This window comes from Canis lupus, chromosome 20 (genome assembly GCF_011100685.1).
Source record: "Canis lupus familiaris isolate Mischka breed German Shepherd chromosome 20, alternate assembly UU_Cfam_GSD_1.0, whole genome shotgun sequence".
NCBI lineage: Eukaryota > Metazoa > Chordata > Mammalia > Carnivora > Canidae > Canis > Canis lupus.
Window position 1 is genome coordinate 41,611,526 of NC_049241.1, and position 16,132 is coordinate 41,627,657.

Genomic DNA, 16,132 nt, shown 5'->3' on the forward strand with positions numbered 1-16,132 from the left:
ACTCTTTTATATGTTCTTTTTTTTTCAGGATTTGTTTCATGGTTGTACCATAATTATAGATCTTACTTCTCTCCAACGAGATATAACCTGTAAGAGAGAACTTAATATTCTTTTCTTTCTTAGTATTTTATTGATGGCAATTTTTAATCACTAAATTAGCCTTCCTGGGGGGAGACAGCTGGCAGAAATTCAGCTAGGTATTATCATTAACTTGATGCCAGAGATTTGTCTTATAAACTAGCTAGCTAGTGAAATACTTTTTTTTGTTGTTGGTTCACTGATTTTTGGTGATTTGAGGAGATTTTTTTTTTTAATTTTTATTTATTTATGATAGTCACACACAGAGAGAGAGAGAGAGAGAGAGGCAGAGACATAGGCAGAGGGAGAAGCAGGCTCCATGCACCGGGAGCCCGATGTGGGATTCGATCCTGGGTCTCCAGGATCGCGCCCTGGGCCAAAGGCAGGCGCTAAACCGCTGCGCTACCCAGGGATCCCTTGAGGATTTTTATATAATAATATAATATAATATAATATAATATAATATAATATAATATAATATAATAGTTTTAATCATGCATGTTTTAACCATTGCTATTTGTAAGTTTTAGATGGGAAAAAAAGCTATAATCCACAGCCTTTATTTTTTAAGCAACTTACATAATAAGGCAAAATGTTCATTCCCCTGGGCTCCACCCCTCCCCCTAATCACTGCCAATAAAAGGTGTAGGTGAAAACACTACATTAGATTTGGACTGTTAAGATCAATTCAGGTAAGAATGGCTATATGAGTATCAATATGTTAATGTGATAACTTAATGAAAAATACAATGAATTTCTTTAAGTCATAATTCTGAATATTATGTTTTGTCCTGCTGTACTTAACTGCAGAGAAATGGATCTGGGGATGGCATTAATGGCCTAATGGCCTGCTGGATACCTAGGTTTTATATTGAGATGAGCTCCTACAGTCTATACAGTTTATATTCAACAACATATTCCCCATTTTAAGCATTATGTCTTTGTCGACTTTGGCCATTAGGGTAATTCATTAATGTGACATCATTTCAAAACCAAAAGAATTTCAAAATCTGTTTTTTCTTCCTTAGAGCAATTGTCTGACCAGACCCAACATCTACCTCATTCCAGACATTGATCTGAAGTTGGCTAACAAATTGAAAGATATTATCAAACGACATCAGGTAATAGACATGATCACATCAGAAAATTGTGTAGTAGTAAGTTTCTTACAAATCTCAATCATAATATCTTTTAGTTTCTGTGTATATCTGCATTGAATGAAAGTGATTTCTCTTTGGGTTCTTACAGTACCAAGTTTTTTCTGTCCATTCACCTCCAATTTTTATCCTAGAGTAGCATTTTCCCCCTTAGCATTGTTGGGATATAATTGATACCTAACATTGTGTAAGTTTAAGGTGTATAATGTGGTGATTTAATCCACATATGTAGAATTAGCATTTAATAGTCACAGGTATGAATTTATAGTCTTCTGTAATTTATTTTTTAAAGATTTATTTATTTTAGAGAGAACTGCATGAGTGAACACAGGGGGATGGGGGAGAGAGCAAGACTCTCAAGCAGACTCCCCACTGAGTGCAGAGTCCAATGTGGGGCTTGATCTCAAAACCCTGAGATCAGGGATCCCTGGGTGGCGCAGCGGTTTAGCGCCTGCCTTTGGCCCAGGGCGTGATCCTGGAGACCCGGGATCGAATCCCACGTCGGGCTCCCTGTGCATGGAGCCTGCTTTTCCCTCGTCTATGTCTCTGCCTCTCTCTCTCTCTCTCTCTCTCTCTGTGTGACTATCATAAATAAATAAAAAAAAATTAAACAAACAAACAAACAAACAAACAAACCCTGAGATCAGGGCAGCCCCGTTGGCCCAGTGGTTTAGTGCTGCCTTCGGCCGGGGGTGTGATCCTGGGGACCTGGGGTCGAGTCCCGCATCGGGCTCCCTGCATGGACCCTGCTTCTCCCTCTGCCTGTGTCTCTGCCTCTGTCTCTCTGTGTCTGTCATGAATAATAACAAATAAAATCTTAAAGAAAAAAACAAAAAACCCTGAGATCATAACCTAAGCTAAAATCGAGAGTTGGATGCCTAACAGACTGAACCATCCAGGTGTCCCTGCACTTACGTAATTTGAAGAGAGTGTGGTCAGCATCACTGCAGTCACAAAGTCAAACAAAAAAGAAGTTGATGGCACAGTTGTTGGTAGGAGTTGTTTCAAGTAAACCTATCTTCCCCTGCCACTCCAGTGATATGTTTTGTATTTATTATATATATGGACTGGAAAATTTTATTTTCCCAAAAGCTTACTTTGTCTTGATTCACATGTACCAGTGCTATCTTCAGACATCTTTCTCTTCCTCCTCTAACCTCATTTTAGATTGAGACCTTTGGTATTTACTGCATGTAGGTTTGTGGCTACATGTGTCTGAACTATAAGCAACCCCGTATTGTGGTAAACTAGTTGAGGAGATCTGGGTAGAAGATAATTTTCTGAAACAACGTCATTTGAGTTATGGAGTTTTACTAATCCTCAGGATTAGTTGAGAAGCCTCTTGAAATATCTTCTCTTTTCTTCTCTGAGATTGCCAGTTGTATTATGTTTCAGTAATTCTAAAATATCATCCAAGTTCCTAAAGCAAGGATTTCTTGTACTGCTTACTTTTGGAGATTTAGTACAGTGCTTTTCTTATATAAAACATCCTTTCGGAAGAGAAAGGTAATAGAATTGTGCTGTCAGATCAGGCAGTCTCAAGTTTACTTCCTTGTTCCACCAGCATTTTGCCTTTGAACCAGTCACTTAACTCTCCTTTCTCTTCTGGACTGTTTATTGGAGGGGCTGTCAAGTGTAATTTAATTATGTGTGGAGTGATAGAAAGCAGAAATGGAACAAATTAACCTGCTGGCTCCTAACTTCAGCTGAAATTACCTACTCTTATTGCTACAGAGTTATCCTGGGAGAAGCTTATATATTTTCTTACAGTTAATACTGAACATTTAGTTCTTGTTTTTCTTAAAAAGTCTGGCTTAGTGCTTGTGTTCTAGGGATAATGTATAGAGGGATATAGAAGGATCTTCCTGGTTTCATAGAATCATAGGGAAGAGACCATAAGCTAATGATTTAGTGAATACTGATGATTAGGCCTTAGCTCAAACATTTAAAATGCATTGATAACTCCATTGTTTGAGTACTTAACAGTGTACCTGTCACTATTCTTAGCTCATTGCTAAATTGTAACAATTCTTGTGAAATAGGTATTATTACCACTCTTTCACAGAAGACACTGAAGCACAGAAAAAACTTAAAATACTTATATCACCCAAGTAGAAAATGATAGAGCTGAAGTTCAAACCCAGGTCGTCTGATGGACTCTAGAGGTCACGATCACAAACACTCTGCTCCTCTGACTTTTGCCTCATACTCGTTAGATGTTGACCTCCCATTTTTAGCGTCTTGTGATTATTCAGAAGTGTGCCCAAACTACTTAAAATGATTTATAAGTATTTATTTTAATTATATTTGCTTTATTATAGTTAATTCACCTTCTTTAAAAAATATTTATTTATTTATTTATTTATTTATTTATTTGAGAGAGAATGAACATAAAGCATGAGCTGAGAGGAGGGCCAGAGGGTGAGGGAGAAGCAGACTCCCCACTGAGCAGGGAGCCTGATATAGGGCTCCATCCTAGGACCCTGTAATCATGACCCAAGCTGAAGGCAGACGCTTAACTGACTTGAGCCACACAGGTACCCCCAGTTCATCTTTAGATAGCCCTAAATTTTAGAATTTTGGAATTTCTTTCCCGTTGGAAATAGCATTGTTGTGTTTTACTGATTGTAATAATTAGTAAATATTCATTGCCAAAATAAAAATTAAGAAATACATTAAGATGCTAAAGATCCTTCTTTACGCCTGATTTTTAAGACTTGTCCTCATTCTTATGGTTTCTAGAATGAACACTTTTTTTTAATCTAAGCGGCTTTCAAAGAGGTGCCTGGGTAGCTCAGTCGATTAAGCATCTGACTCTCGATTTTTGCTCGGGTCATGATCTTGGGATCCTGAGATTGAGCCCTGTGTTGGACTTAGAGCTCAGCATGGAGTCTGCTTGTCCTTCTCCCTCCCCTTGCCTGTGTGCACTCTCTCTCAGATAGATAAATAAATAATCAGTCTTTTAAAAAAACAGCTTCCAAATCATAATCTAGATTGTATGCAGTAGTTTAGTTGTGGTCTAGCTAGACCTAAGTTTAGTATTTATGTCATCCACTATTCTAAAATTGACTTAAAACAATAGTAGTGTATATACATGCTAGAGACAAGTCAAATGTCCATCCTGTATGTGTATGTCATGGTCAAAAATCTGAATTGATTCACTTCAGATAATTGTGATAATTTATGATGACGTTGGAGTAACTTTTTTTTTAATTTTTAATTTTTTAAAGATTTAAAAAAATTTATTCATGAGAGACACAGAGAAGAGAGAGAGAGAGAGAGAGAGGCAGAGACACAGGCAGAGGGAGAAGCAGGGTCCATGCAGGGAGTCTGATGTGGGACTTGATTCTGGGACTCCAGGATCACATCCTGGGCCGAAGGCAGGCGCTAAACTGCCGAGCCACCCAGAGATCTCCTGGAGTAACTTTTTAGAATTAGAAATACTCCTATTACTGATAAGGTTTCCTAGAGATATATTGAGAATTAGCAAGAGGTACTTGTATTATTTTTCTATGCAACAATATAAACTGTATCTATAGATAATTTACATTTTAATTGTTCTCATTAATAATTATTTTCCTTGGGATCCCTGGGTGGCGCAGCGGTTTGGCGCCCGTCTTTGGCCCAGGGCGCGATCCTGGAGACCCGGGATTGAATCCCACGTCGGGCTCCCGGTGCATGGAGCTTGCTTCTCCATCTGCCTGTGTCTCTGCCTCTCTCTCTCTCTCTCTCTCTCTCTCTGTGACTATCATAAATAAATAAAAATTAAAAAAAATAATTATTTTCCTTGACTAAAAATAACAAAAATATTATACTCTTAAAATGCCTAAGTAATAAAGTAATGCCTTTATGATTCTTAAGCAGTTTGCATCTGGCAGTGCATAGTTTGTTTGCCATTGCTTCACTCTTATGTTCATTTGCTTTCCAGGGGACTTTTACTGATGAGAAGTCAAAAGCTTCCCACCACATTTATCCATATCCTTCCTCACAAGAGGATGGTAAGTTAATTTTTTGTTATGAACTCCTACTTCATTAGATTTTGAGTTTTATCAGAGATTTAAACAATATATAACCAGCATTTTGAAAAAGAGACTTTCAAGTATTAAAACACTTGCACAGGTTATTTGTGTCTTTTCTAATATTTTGCTGAATTGGGCTAAGCAAACTAATTCTGTGATGTCCAACTTTCTGATCATTGGACTTTGATTTCTTTTTTTATTGGTTAAGTTTAGATATGCCTTATGTAATAACTTTTTAATGTTTCCTGTGTAGCTTGTGTTCTGAAAATTAGGAGACATGGCAAAATTGAAAGAACATGTTTGGAGAAGATGGGCTTACTGGCTAACTGAATGGGGCTCCTCAGCAGTATTTCAGTTTGGTGAATTTATAATGGTTCAGATTCTGAACTTTAGCTCTTCCATCCTGTAGGTCAATTTTGTCAGTGGCCAGAGTTCTGTAGAGCTACAGAAACGGATTTGTTGAGAAAGAAAGTATGAATTCATAGAATAACCAAATTAATTTGAGAAATAGATCTCCTGTAAGGGATCAAGTCTTTTGGTTAACGTAGCATATCCCGTAGGACATCTATATAAGAAGCTAAATCATATTAAATTTGAGTTGGTTATTACCCCATGCTGAGTACTTTTTTCTGACTAGTGCATTTATGCAAGAAGTTAATAATAGAGATTAGCAGACAATCCCTGTTTAAGAAATATATTTCCAGGTAATCCATGGGTCAAAGAAGAAATTACAATGGAAATAGAAAATCTTTGGAATGGAACAATTATAAAATGAATAATAAGTACAAGAATGTTAAATTTTGTATAGCTGAAACTATACCCAGAAGGAAATTTGTATCTTTAAATGTGTATGTTAGGGAAGAAGATAGACTGAAAAATCAGTGATGCATACATCTTTCTCAAGAGTTTGGAAAAATAACAGCAAACTAAAGCTAAAAGAAGGAAATAATTAAGAGTGAAAATTAATTTTGTGGCAAATATATAGGAACAAAGTGCTCAACATTAACAGAAATGGTTCTCAGAAAAGATCAATAAGGCTATTCAGATCGTGCTGCAGATAAAGCAAGAGAAAAAGAACAAATAATGTCAAGAATGGAAGTAGGACATTGCTACAGATCCTACAGATATTGAAAACAATGATAGAATGGATGTTAGGTTAGGTTTGTATGGTTGCTTGATTGCTTTTGCGTGGTGTCAAAGCTAAGAAACCATGGCCTTATCCAGAGTGAATAAATTTTACAACTTGTCTAAGAGTTTTACAGTTTTAGCTCTTACATTTAGGTCTTTTTATCATCAGTTTGATAGCTACAGGTTTGATTTTATTTGTTATAGTAAAAAATCTCAGCTCTGTGAATATTATGCTTTTATAAAGTGAGAAACTTTACCCTGCCTTTAGTATTTAACTGGTTGTTTCTCGGCCTATTTTCCCGTTAGGTAATAGCAACTGGTGTCCACTAGATGGGAGTGGTGGATAGCTGTGATGTTAGAATACTGATTTCTGTTGCAGGCTTTGTTCTCTAATAAGGCCGATATAAAACTTTTAGCATGTGCACTTTTTGAGAAAAATTGCCTTTTATAATTGTTACATCTAGCTACTTAGGGATTCCTTACTGGTGCTAGTTTTATTTTTTTCCTTTGTTTAATACATCCTTGTTTACTGCATACTAATGCTTGCTTGGTATTATGAGTAGCTAGGGCAGTTATTAGGAGATAGCATTTAAATTTAACTTTTAATATATTGAAGGCCTTTTAAAAAATATAAGACATTCTGCACACTGTGTACAATATACCTTAGAATAACTATCAGGTAAATGTTGACTCTCACCAAAACCTCATGCTAGGCTCTTTACAAGCACATATTTCAGGTAAGTATATAGATGATAACAGTACCAGCCACACACACATTAGAAGCTGTGTTGTAAAACCCTCGAAAATGCAGTATAACTTTAATGAATATTAGTCAGAATTTAAAATGTGATATTTAATGGGTCTTGATTTATTGGTAAGATTTTGGGTATGGCATGCTAGAAGAGGGTGCAAAATAAGCAAAACCATAGAGGTAATCAATTATGAACTTTGATGGAAAGGAAACAGCGGTTTGGCTATGTATCTCACGGTAGTGGGAGAGAAGAGTAGGTAGGTGAGAGGACAAAGCTCTGGTGTAAAGAGTTGTGTTTTTATTAGATGGATAAAAGTGATGGTAGATAATATTGATGAATTTGATGAACAGATATGTGTAACTGTGGCTGTATTAGGTAAATTTGCCTGGGAGCTGATTTCTGGGATATATGATAGAAGGAAACTGGTCAGAGAGCAAGACCCTTTGAGATGTTCTGAGATAAATTACTGAGTGAAGGAAAGTCGTGTCATTAGATAAATATATTTATCAGGAGAGCAAAGGAAATTAGATGGCAAGCCAAGGGTGGTCCATATCTTAAAAGTCATGGGGGAAATAAGGGAAGCATTTTATTTTACTTAATTTTTTGCAAAGATTTTATTTATTTGAGAGAGAGTGAGTAAGAGAGAATGAAAGAGAACAGAAGTGATGAAGAGGGGCAGAGAGAGAGAGGGAGAAACTGCCTGCTGAGCAGGGAACCTGAAGTGGTGCTCAATCTCTCAGGATCTTGAGATCATGACTTGAGCTGAAGGCAGATGCTTAACGGACTAAGTCACCCAGGCGCCCTATAGAAAGCATTTTTAAATGCAGGAGGTTGGCAATGGGACTGTTCTACAAAGAAAAGTGAGGCCTGAGACAAGGCATTTGGATTTGTCAGTAAGAAATAATATGTAACCTTTGAGAATGAAATTTTGGTAACTTGCAAGTGAGAGTAAGTTGTAGAGTTGGTGGAAGATCACCAATTTCTCAGAATGTATGACCGGGAAAAGAAAGTGGAGGATGCCACACAGCAGGTGGCCTGACTTTTGTCTTTCAAGATTTGGTTTTATTGTGTGTTTCTGGGTGTAGCAAAAGTAAACTGAAGCACATAATAGAGTTGAAACCTAGAAGGGATAGGAGGATTGGTTTAAGAACGCGAGTTGAATTACTGATTTTAGCAGAAAGAATATGTATTTCCTCAGAGATGAAAGAAAATGAAGAGAATTTTAAAAAATCAAGATATTCATTAGAAGAGGAAGACTAAATATTACTTACAATATTTATTTAGATGAGTGCCTATGTCCCTTAGATTTTCTTATCTTCATTCTTTTTGTTCATCTGACTTGGGAATTTCAAATGTCAATCTTTCAGTATTGAGTTCTGATTCTTTCTTCTGATTGGTCAAATCTGATTTTGAACTCTTTAGTGGATTTTTCAGTTCAGATATTCTATTCATTAATTCCAGAATTTTTAAAATTCTTTTTTATACTTTCTATCACTGTTGATATTCTGTTACTGTTCCATGCATCACTTTCCTAATTTTGTTTAGTCCTTTAATGTGTTCTTTTGTAGTGCATTGAGTCTCTTTAAAACCATTATTTTAATTTCTGTATACCAATTTCATATTCTACAACTTCAGTGAAATCATTTATTCTAAAACTTTTTTTTGGTGCAGTCTTTAGGATTTTCTAAATATAGTAGCGTGAATTCTGCAAATGGTGATAGTTTCCCTTCTTTTCCGATTTGGATGCCTTTTATTTCCTTTTCTTGCCTAATTGCTGTGGCTAGGACTTCCAGTACTGTGTTGAATAAAAATGGTGAAAGTGGATATCCTTGTCTTGTTTCTGATCTTAGATGAAAATCTTTCAATTTTTCACCATTAAATAGATGTTAGCTGTGGGCTTGTCATATATGGCCTTTATTATGTTGAGGTATGTACCCTCTGTACCACTCTGTCAAGAGTTTTTATTCACAAGTGGATGTTGAACTTTCTCAGATTTTTTTTCTGCATCTCTAGAGGTGATCATATGATTTTTGTCCTTGATTTTGTTAATGTGGTGTATCTCTGATTGATTTGCTGGTGTTAAACCATCCTTGCATCTCTGGAATAAGCCTAGTTGTCATGATGTATGATCTTTTTAATGTATTATTGAATTTGGTTTGATAATATTTGCTTGAGGATTTTTGCATCTGTGTTGATCAGGGATATTGGCCTGTATTTTTTTTTTTTTTTTTCTTGGCATTTTCGTCTGGTTTTGGTGTCTGGATAATGCTGGCCTTGTAAGTTTGGAAGTATTCCTTTTATATTTTGGAAGAGTTTGAAAAGGATTAGTATTAAATCTTTTTGGAATATTTGATAGAATTCACTACTGAAGCCATCTGGACTGGGACTGCTGTGTGTAGGGGGTTTTTAAGTTACTGATTCCGTCTCCGTACTAGTAATCAGTCTGTTTCAGATTCTCTAATTGTTCATGATTTAGTCTTGGAAGGTTGTTTCTAGGAATTCATCTGTTTCTTCTAAGTTGTACAGTTTGTTGGTGTTTAGTTATTCGTAGTAGTTTCTTACAGCTACTTAGAAGTTCCTTTTTATTTCTGTGATATCAGTTGTAATATCTTTTTCATGTCTGATTTTATTGGTTTGGGCCCTTTTTTTCCTTGATGAGTCAATTTTGTTTATATTTTTTAAATAACCAGCTCTTGGTTTTATTGCTTTTCTATTGCCTTTTTAATATCTATTTCATTTATTTCTGATCTGATTTTTGATATTTCCTTCTTTCTACTAACTTTGGGCTTCATTTGTTCTTCTCTTTCTAGTTCCTTGAGGAATAAAGTTGGGCTGTGTATTTGAGATTTTTTTCTTGTTTCTTGAGGTAGGCATTTATCACCATGACCTTCCCTCTTAGAATTGCTTTCGCTGCATCCCACAAATTTTGGTATGTTATATTCTTTTGTGTTTGTTTTGGATTTTTAAAATTTCTCTTGATTTTTTTTTTTTTTGATTGCTGTTGACTCGTTGGTTTTTCATTTAAAATGATTATTTAAAATTTTTTTTAAAAAATTAAAAAAAATAAAATGATTATTTTGGGGGCTTGGGTGGCTCAGTTAGCAAGTGTCCAACTCTTGATCTCAGGTCATGATGTCAGGGTTATGAGTTCAAGCCCTGAGTTGGGCTTCATGCTGGGTGTGGAGCCTACTTTTTTTTTTTAAAAAAAGGATTATTTTGTATTTATCGGGTAATTTATATTTGTTTTTTTAAGGTCAGTTTTTGAGATTAATTTTATTCCTTTGATTAGGTCATTTCCCCTTTCTCTTTGTGTATCTTATTTTCTACTGTGTTTTGGGCATTTAAAAGAAGAGCTGCCTCTCCTGGTCTTTATGGTCTGACTTTGTACAGGGGAAGACCTTCACCAGTCAGCTCAGCTGGAGATTCTAGGCATCTTTCAAAGGTTTCTGAGGATGCATCTTCTGTGTGTTTATGGGTGTAAAGAGGTTTGCGGATTTCTCTTTCATGGGCTTCTAATATCTTGCTTTCCCTGTGTCTCTCAGCTTTCCCACAAATTCTCTATCATTGCAAGGAGCCACTGAGCTCTCATTTGAGTTGTGGTGCCTAGGCTTCCAAAGAATGCTGGTTCCCCATCAGCACTTTGAGTCGTTTGAGACAGAAACCTGTCCCTTGGGCAGCCCTCAGAAATGCCAGAACATAGGATGTTTGTTTCACTTCTTTTTCTCCCTACCAGTGGAGAAATTGTGATCTGGATGCTTTCTCCTGATCATAGCCAGTTGACTCAGCCTCTGTCTATGGCATTACTGGTTCTCTAGTACTACAATAAGTCGCTAAGATTTCTTTTGTTCTCATTGACCACCACACATCCAAAATATGTCAGTTCCATTAGTGCTCTAAGTCAGGTGAGGCAAACCAATCCCTCAGACAGCCTCAATAATTTGGGATATTGGATGCACATTCACTCTTCTCTTTGTAGCCCAACGGAGAAGCTGCAAGCTGAACTTTTCTTCCTGATCCTGCTGAGCTCTGCTGGCTTGAGAGAATTGCTGTTGTGGTTGACATGAAATGGCTTTTCTTAAAAAAAAAAAAAAAAAAAAAAAAAAAAAAAGGCTTTTCTTACCGTTTCAATGTAGCTGTTCTTGACTTTGAGCTTGCCTGAAGTACTACAACTCCTTAACTGGCTTTTAGAGTTCTCATGAAGACTTTTTAGATGGTATATTGATGTTAAGTCAGTGTCTCTGGTGGAGTAAGGTCTGGGGCCTCCTGTAATGTTTGCTGATATTACTTCCTATACATTATTTTCTTTATTGTCAAATAAAATTACATTGTATGGATATACTACCTTTTGTTTAGTCAATTGTAAATTTGTGAACTCTTATTTGTGAATAATGCCATTATGATAATTTGTGTACAGGTTTAACGCAGACATACGGTTCCAATTCTCTTGTGTTTATACCTAGAAATTGAATTGCTGAGCCATATTGGCAAGTCTGTTAAACATTTTCTGATACTGCTGCCATGTTTCCCAAGGTAGCTATACCATTTTACAAAGTTCCATCAGCATTTTTTTGGAGATAGCAAGTTCTCTACATTCTCAACACTTTATTTACTCCTTTTTTTATATTAGCCATCCTAGTAGGTGTCAGGCAGTATCTCTTTGTGTTTTTGATTTGCATTTCCCTAATTGTTTAATGATCCCAAGTTTCTTTTCATATGCTTTTGGGCCATTTGTATATCTTCTTTGGAGAAATGTTTCATTTGATCCTTTGCTTTTTTTTTTTTTTTAAGATTTATTTATTTGAGAGAGAGAGAGAGTGCGTGTGAGTGGGGGCGGTGGAGGGTAAAGGGAAAGGGACAGAAAGAATCTCCAGCAGACTCCCTTTGAGCATGGAGCCAGATGTGGGGCTTGACCTATTACATTGAGATCGTGACATGAGCCAAAACCCAAGAGCCAGACACTCAACCACCTGAGCTACCGAGGTGCCCCCCATTGCTTATATTTTAGTTAGACTGTGTCTGTATTGTTAAGTTGTGAGAGTTATGTTTATATTCTCAGTTTGAACTAATTTTTACTCAAAACTATGGTGGTTTTATTGGTTCTGTGTAGCGTATGGTTATCTCTGGGAAGAATGTGGATTTACATCTCTAACCTTTTGTTATTTCTGCTCCTGGGAAAATTTCCGAAGGCAATCAATCAGTGCCAGAGTCTCTGTAAAAAGGATGAGTATTCTTTTTTTTTTTTTAGATTTTATTTATTTATTCATGAGAGACCCAGGGAGAGAGCGGCAGAGACACAGGCAGAGGGAAGAAGCAGGCTCCTTGTAGGGAGCCCAATATGGGACTTGATCCTGGGACTCCGGGATGATGCCCTGAGCCAAAGGCAGATGCTCAACTGCTGAGCCACCCAGGAGACCCAAGTATTCTTTTTTCTTTACCTTCTAAAGCTGCACAGCCTTTGAAGATAGATTAGTATTCTAAAGGGCATCTCTTAATAGTATATTTTGTTGATTGCTATATTATAAGTGATGAAAGACCCACTGGACTGCTGTTCATTTTCTCTTTGGCCATCTTGGGATATCATGTTAAGGACCCAGGCTTAATTTCTTTCTTTCACTTTCTCTCAAGATAGTAAGGTGAGCAGTTGTATGTTTGAAAATACAAGCTTGGAAAAAATAAATAAATAAATAAAAAAGAAAAGAAAATACAAGCTTGGGGCGTCTGGCTGGCTCAGTCGGTAGAACATGTGACTGTTGATCTCGGGGTAGTGAGTGTGAGCCTCATGTTGGTTGTAGAGGCTACTTCAAATAAAAATTAAAAAAAAACATAGGCATGTGGGCTTTCTTGCCTCTACTTGGTGAAGCTGGGGCTATTTATTGTTGAAATTGGCAATGAAAAGCCATTTTTACTTAGCTAGTTTCACTTAGTTTTTCTATTTTGCTATTTCTTGGGCTTTAAGGAGCTTACTTTATTAGTTTCCTCTGAGCACTAGAGACAAGCTTGCTAAGCTAAATTTAGACTACCAAAGAAACACAGCATAACAAGTACTAAAACATAGATATAATCTAACTACGATTCAGATCAATAAGAATCATCCTATAAATTTGTATAAATTTACACCTCTCTTTGGTAAGGGAATTCGAAGTACAATTATCTAATATGATCTTGTTGATTATGTTGTTGTTGGGAGGGCTAAATTAAGAAGCAGGGCACCATTTAAAAATAAAAAGAAATAATAAAAATAGTATTATTGATGAAAGCTTGATGTAGCAGCCTGTGAAGTGTTGTAGGATACAAGAGATAGTGAATCTAGAAGAATATATGGTAAAACTTTCATCAAGTACGTAAAGCATAAAAAAAAAAGGACGTAAAGCATGATTTACACTTTGAAAAATGTACACTAATTACAAAGCCTCACAGAAAAAGGGAGAAGAGATTTTTACATGCAAAATGTAGTAGTAAAGTGATCATGATTTGGATGGAATTGGAGACAAACAGGCAGGTGAGTGGGAGGGTGAGTATTTTACTGCAGTGGACAATTGGATTTGCCAAGGGTAATAGATAATAGGCCTAGATTAATAATTCTGTATATGTGGCTAAAATTTTTCTCTTAATATGAGAGATACAATGTTCAGTTATGAGGATATTTTTTGGGGAGAGATGCTTACTAGCAAAACAAAAATTTTAAGTAGAAATTAAGTCTAAATAATAGCTTATTTATTTATTTTGTCAGCTTGACTAAAGTATTTTCTTTTTCCCTTTCAGAAGAATGGTTGAGACCCGTGATGAGAAAAGATAAGCAGGTGTTAGTGCATTGGGGGTTTTACCCAGACAGGTAATGTTGATACATCCTGAGATCTGCCAGAATTATTTATATATAGTTTCATTTTCTGAATAGTGACAGCCTTGTTGGTTTCAGTACTTGATCTCATATTTTGAGTCTTACTGACTTTTCTTACTGAAGTTACAGAACTTTCAATTCAAAGTCCCAAGGGATTATTTTTCTTAATAAACTGATATTTGCTGCATTTGCCAAAAACAGCCCTTCAGTATGGTATTAGACTGCTAATCTAGATTTGTTTCCTTCAAGAAATGAAATTTCTCCCTACTATTTTATTACTGTTTTGTTTTACTTGTTTTTTCAAAAAATCTTCATGTCATACTATTAAGAATGAATTATTTTATGTCTAAAATGGAGTTTTTCTTCTTGGTGGAAATTTGTTTACTTATTGTCATTATTACTTTGAGATCATCATAACTCATACTATGTTTCATTCTCTATAAATAAAGAATATTTAAATATGAACTGGATGTTCATATGTTCATGAAAATGGTAGTCTTTTTAAAATTAATATTATGCCTACATAGGACACTTACAAATAAGGATAATCTTCCATGAACTTCATCTTCTTAAACCTACAGTAGAGCTGTGTGGGAGATTCTGACCGTTGTGGGTTTTTCATGTCAGACTAGTCTTCTTTCAACTATACCCCTATCCACTTTTAGCCTTCTAGTCTAATTAGAAGCAAACCCCAAACATAACATTTTAATAATAAATATTTCCATATGCATTTCTAAAAAACAAGACCTCATTAAAAATAGTAAAGGTAATATCACTGTCAAACCTAAAATTCCTTTATTCCTTTATTCCTTTATTTATTTATTTATTTATTATTTATTTATTTATTTATTATTTATTTATTTATAAAAAGAGATATTATTTATTTATTCATGAGAGAGACACACACACAGAGAGAGAGAGAGAGACAGAGACAGGCTCCATGCAGGGAGCCCGACACGAGACTGGATCCCGGGTCTCCAGGATCAGGCTGAAGGTGGCGCTAAACCGCTGAGCCACCCAGGCTGCCCAACAAAATTCCTTTATATCATCTATTCAGTGCTGTCATATAAATGATACATATCATTAATGTAAGGTTGATATATGTTGTAAGTAGAATTCAACCACATTTTGTGATTGATACATTTCTTTCTTTCTTTTTTTTTTCTTATATACTTTTTAACACATTTTTCAGTGTCTAGGTTCTCTCTCTTCCCTACCCCCAACCACATGCATTGTATTATTTAAGAAACCAGTGTTTGTCCTGCAGAGTTCACCACAATGTGGGTGTTTTTTAAATGTGTATTTGAACATGTTTTTCCATTTTTTGTATTTTCTTTAAATTGGTAGTTGGATCTAGAGTTAATCAGAGTCTACTTCAGTTCAGGTGTGTGTTCCTCATCATCATCTGTTGACCCATAATGTCTGGTTGTGTCCTCTTTTTAAGTTAATCTATTTGAGTAACTTTATTTTACTTCTAAAGATACATTTTATTTTTAAAGGTTTATTTATTTATTTGAAAGAGAGAGTAGGGGGAAGGACAGGGCGGAGAATCTCAAGGAGATTCCACACTGAGCGTGAAGCCTGATGCAGGGCTGGATTTCAAGACCCTGAGGTCATAACCTGAGCAGAAACCAAGATTCGAATGCTTAACTGCGCCACACAGGCGCTCCTGCAAGGATTTATCACTATTACTATTATTATTACTATTATTATTATTTTAAGATGTTATTTATTTATTCACGAGAGACACAGAGAAGGAGGCAGAGACATAGGCAGAGGGAGAAGCAAGCTCCCGATGTGGGACTCGATCTAAGCTGGAGACTGACATGCAACTATTGAGCCACCTGGGTTCCCCAAGATACTTTTTAAGAAGGAAATAATATATCTTTATACATTCAAAATTTTAAGAGTGTATGCATAGTTTTCATACAGGTTGAGTTAGTTAGAACCAGATTGAATCTGCCTCTGAACCATAATTGATTACTTTAAATGAACTAACAGATTATTTATTTATTTAAATATTTTATTTATTTTTTCATGAGAGAGGCAGAGGCACAGGCAGAGGGAGAAGCAGGCTCCATTTGGGAAGCCTGATGGTGGGACTCAATCCCGGGACCCTGGGATCATACCCTGAGCCAAAGGCAGATGCTCAACTGCTGA

At 36.0% G+C, this 16,132-nt stretch overlaps 1 protein-coding gene across 1 annotated transcript in view; it reads left to right on the top strand.

Annotated features, from left to right (window-relative positions):
- Positions 1 to 16,132, top strand: part of SMARCC1 (SWI/SNF related, matrix associated, actin dependent regulator of chromatin subfamily c member 1) — a 171,992-nt gene that overhangs the window by 39,514 nt on the left and 116,346 nt on the right. The window contains exons 5-7 of the mRNA XM_038566605.1: positions 1,107 to 1,199; positions 5,164 to 5,233; positions 13,897 to 13,966. Of these exons, the coding sequence (XP_038422533.1) occupies positions 1,107 to 1,199; positions 5,164 to 5,233; positions 13,897 to 13,966 (233 nt within the window). The remainder of the gene's footprint in view (positions 1 to 1,106; positions 1,200 to 5,163; positions 5,234 to 13,896; positions 13,967 to 16,132) is intronic.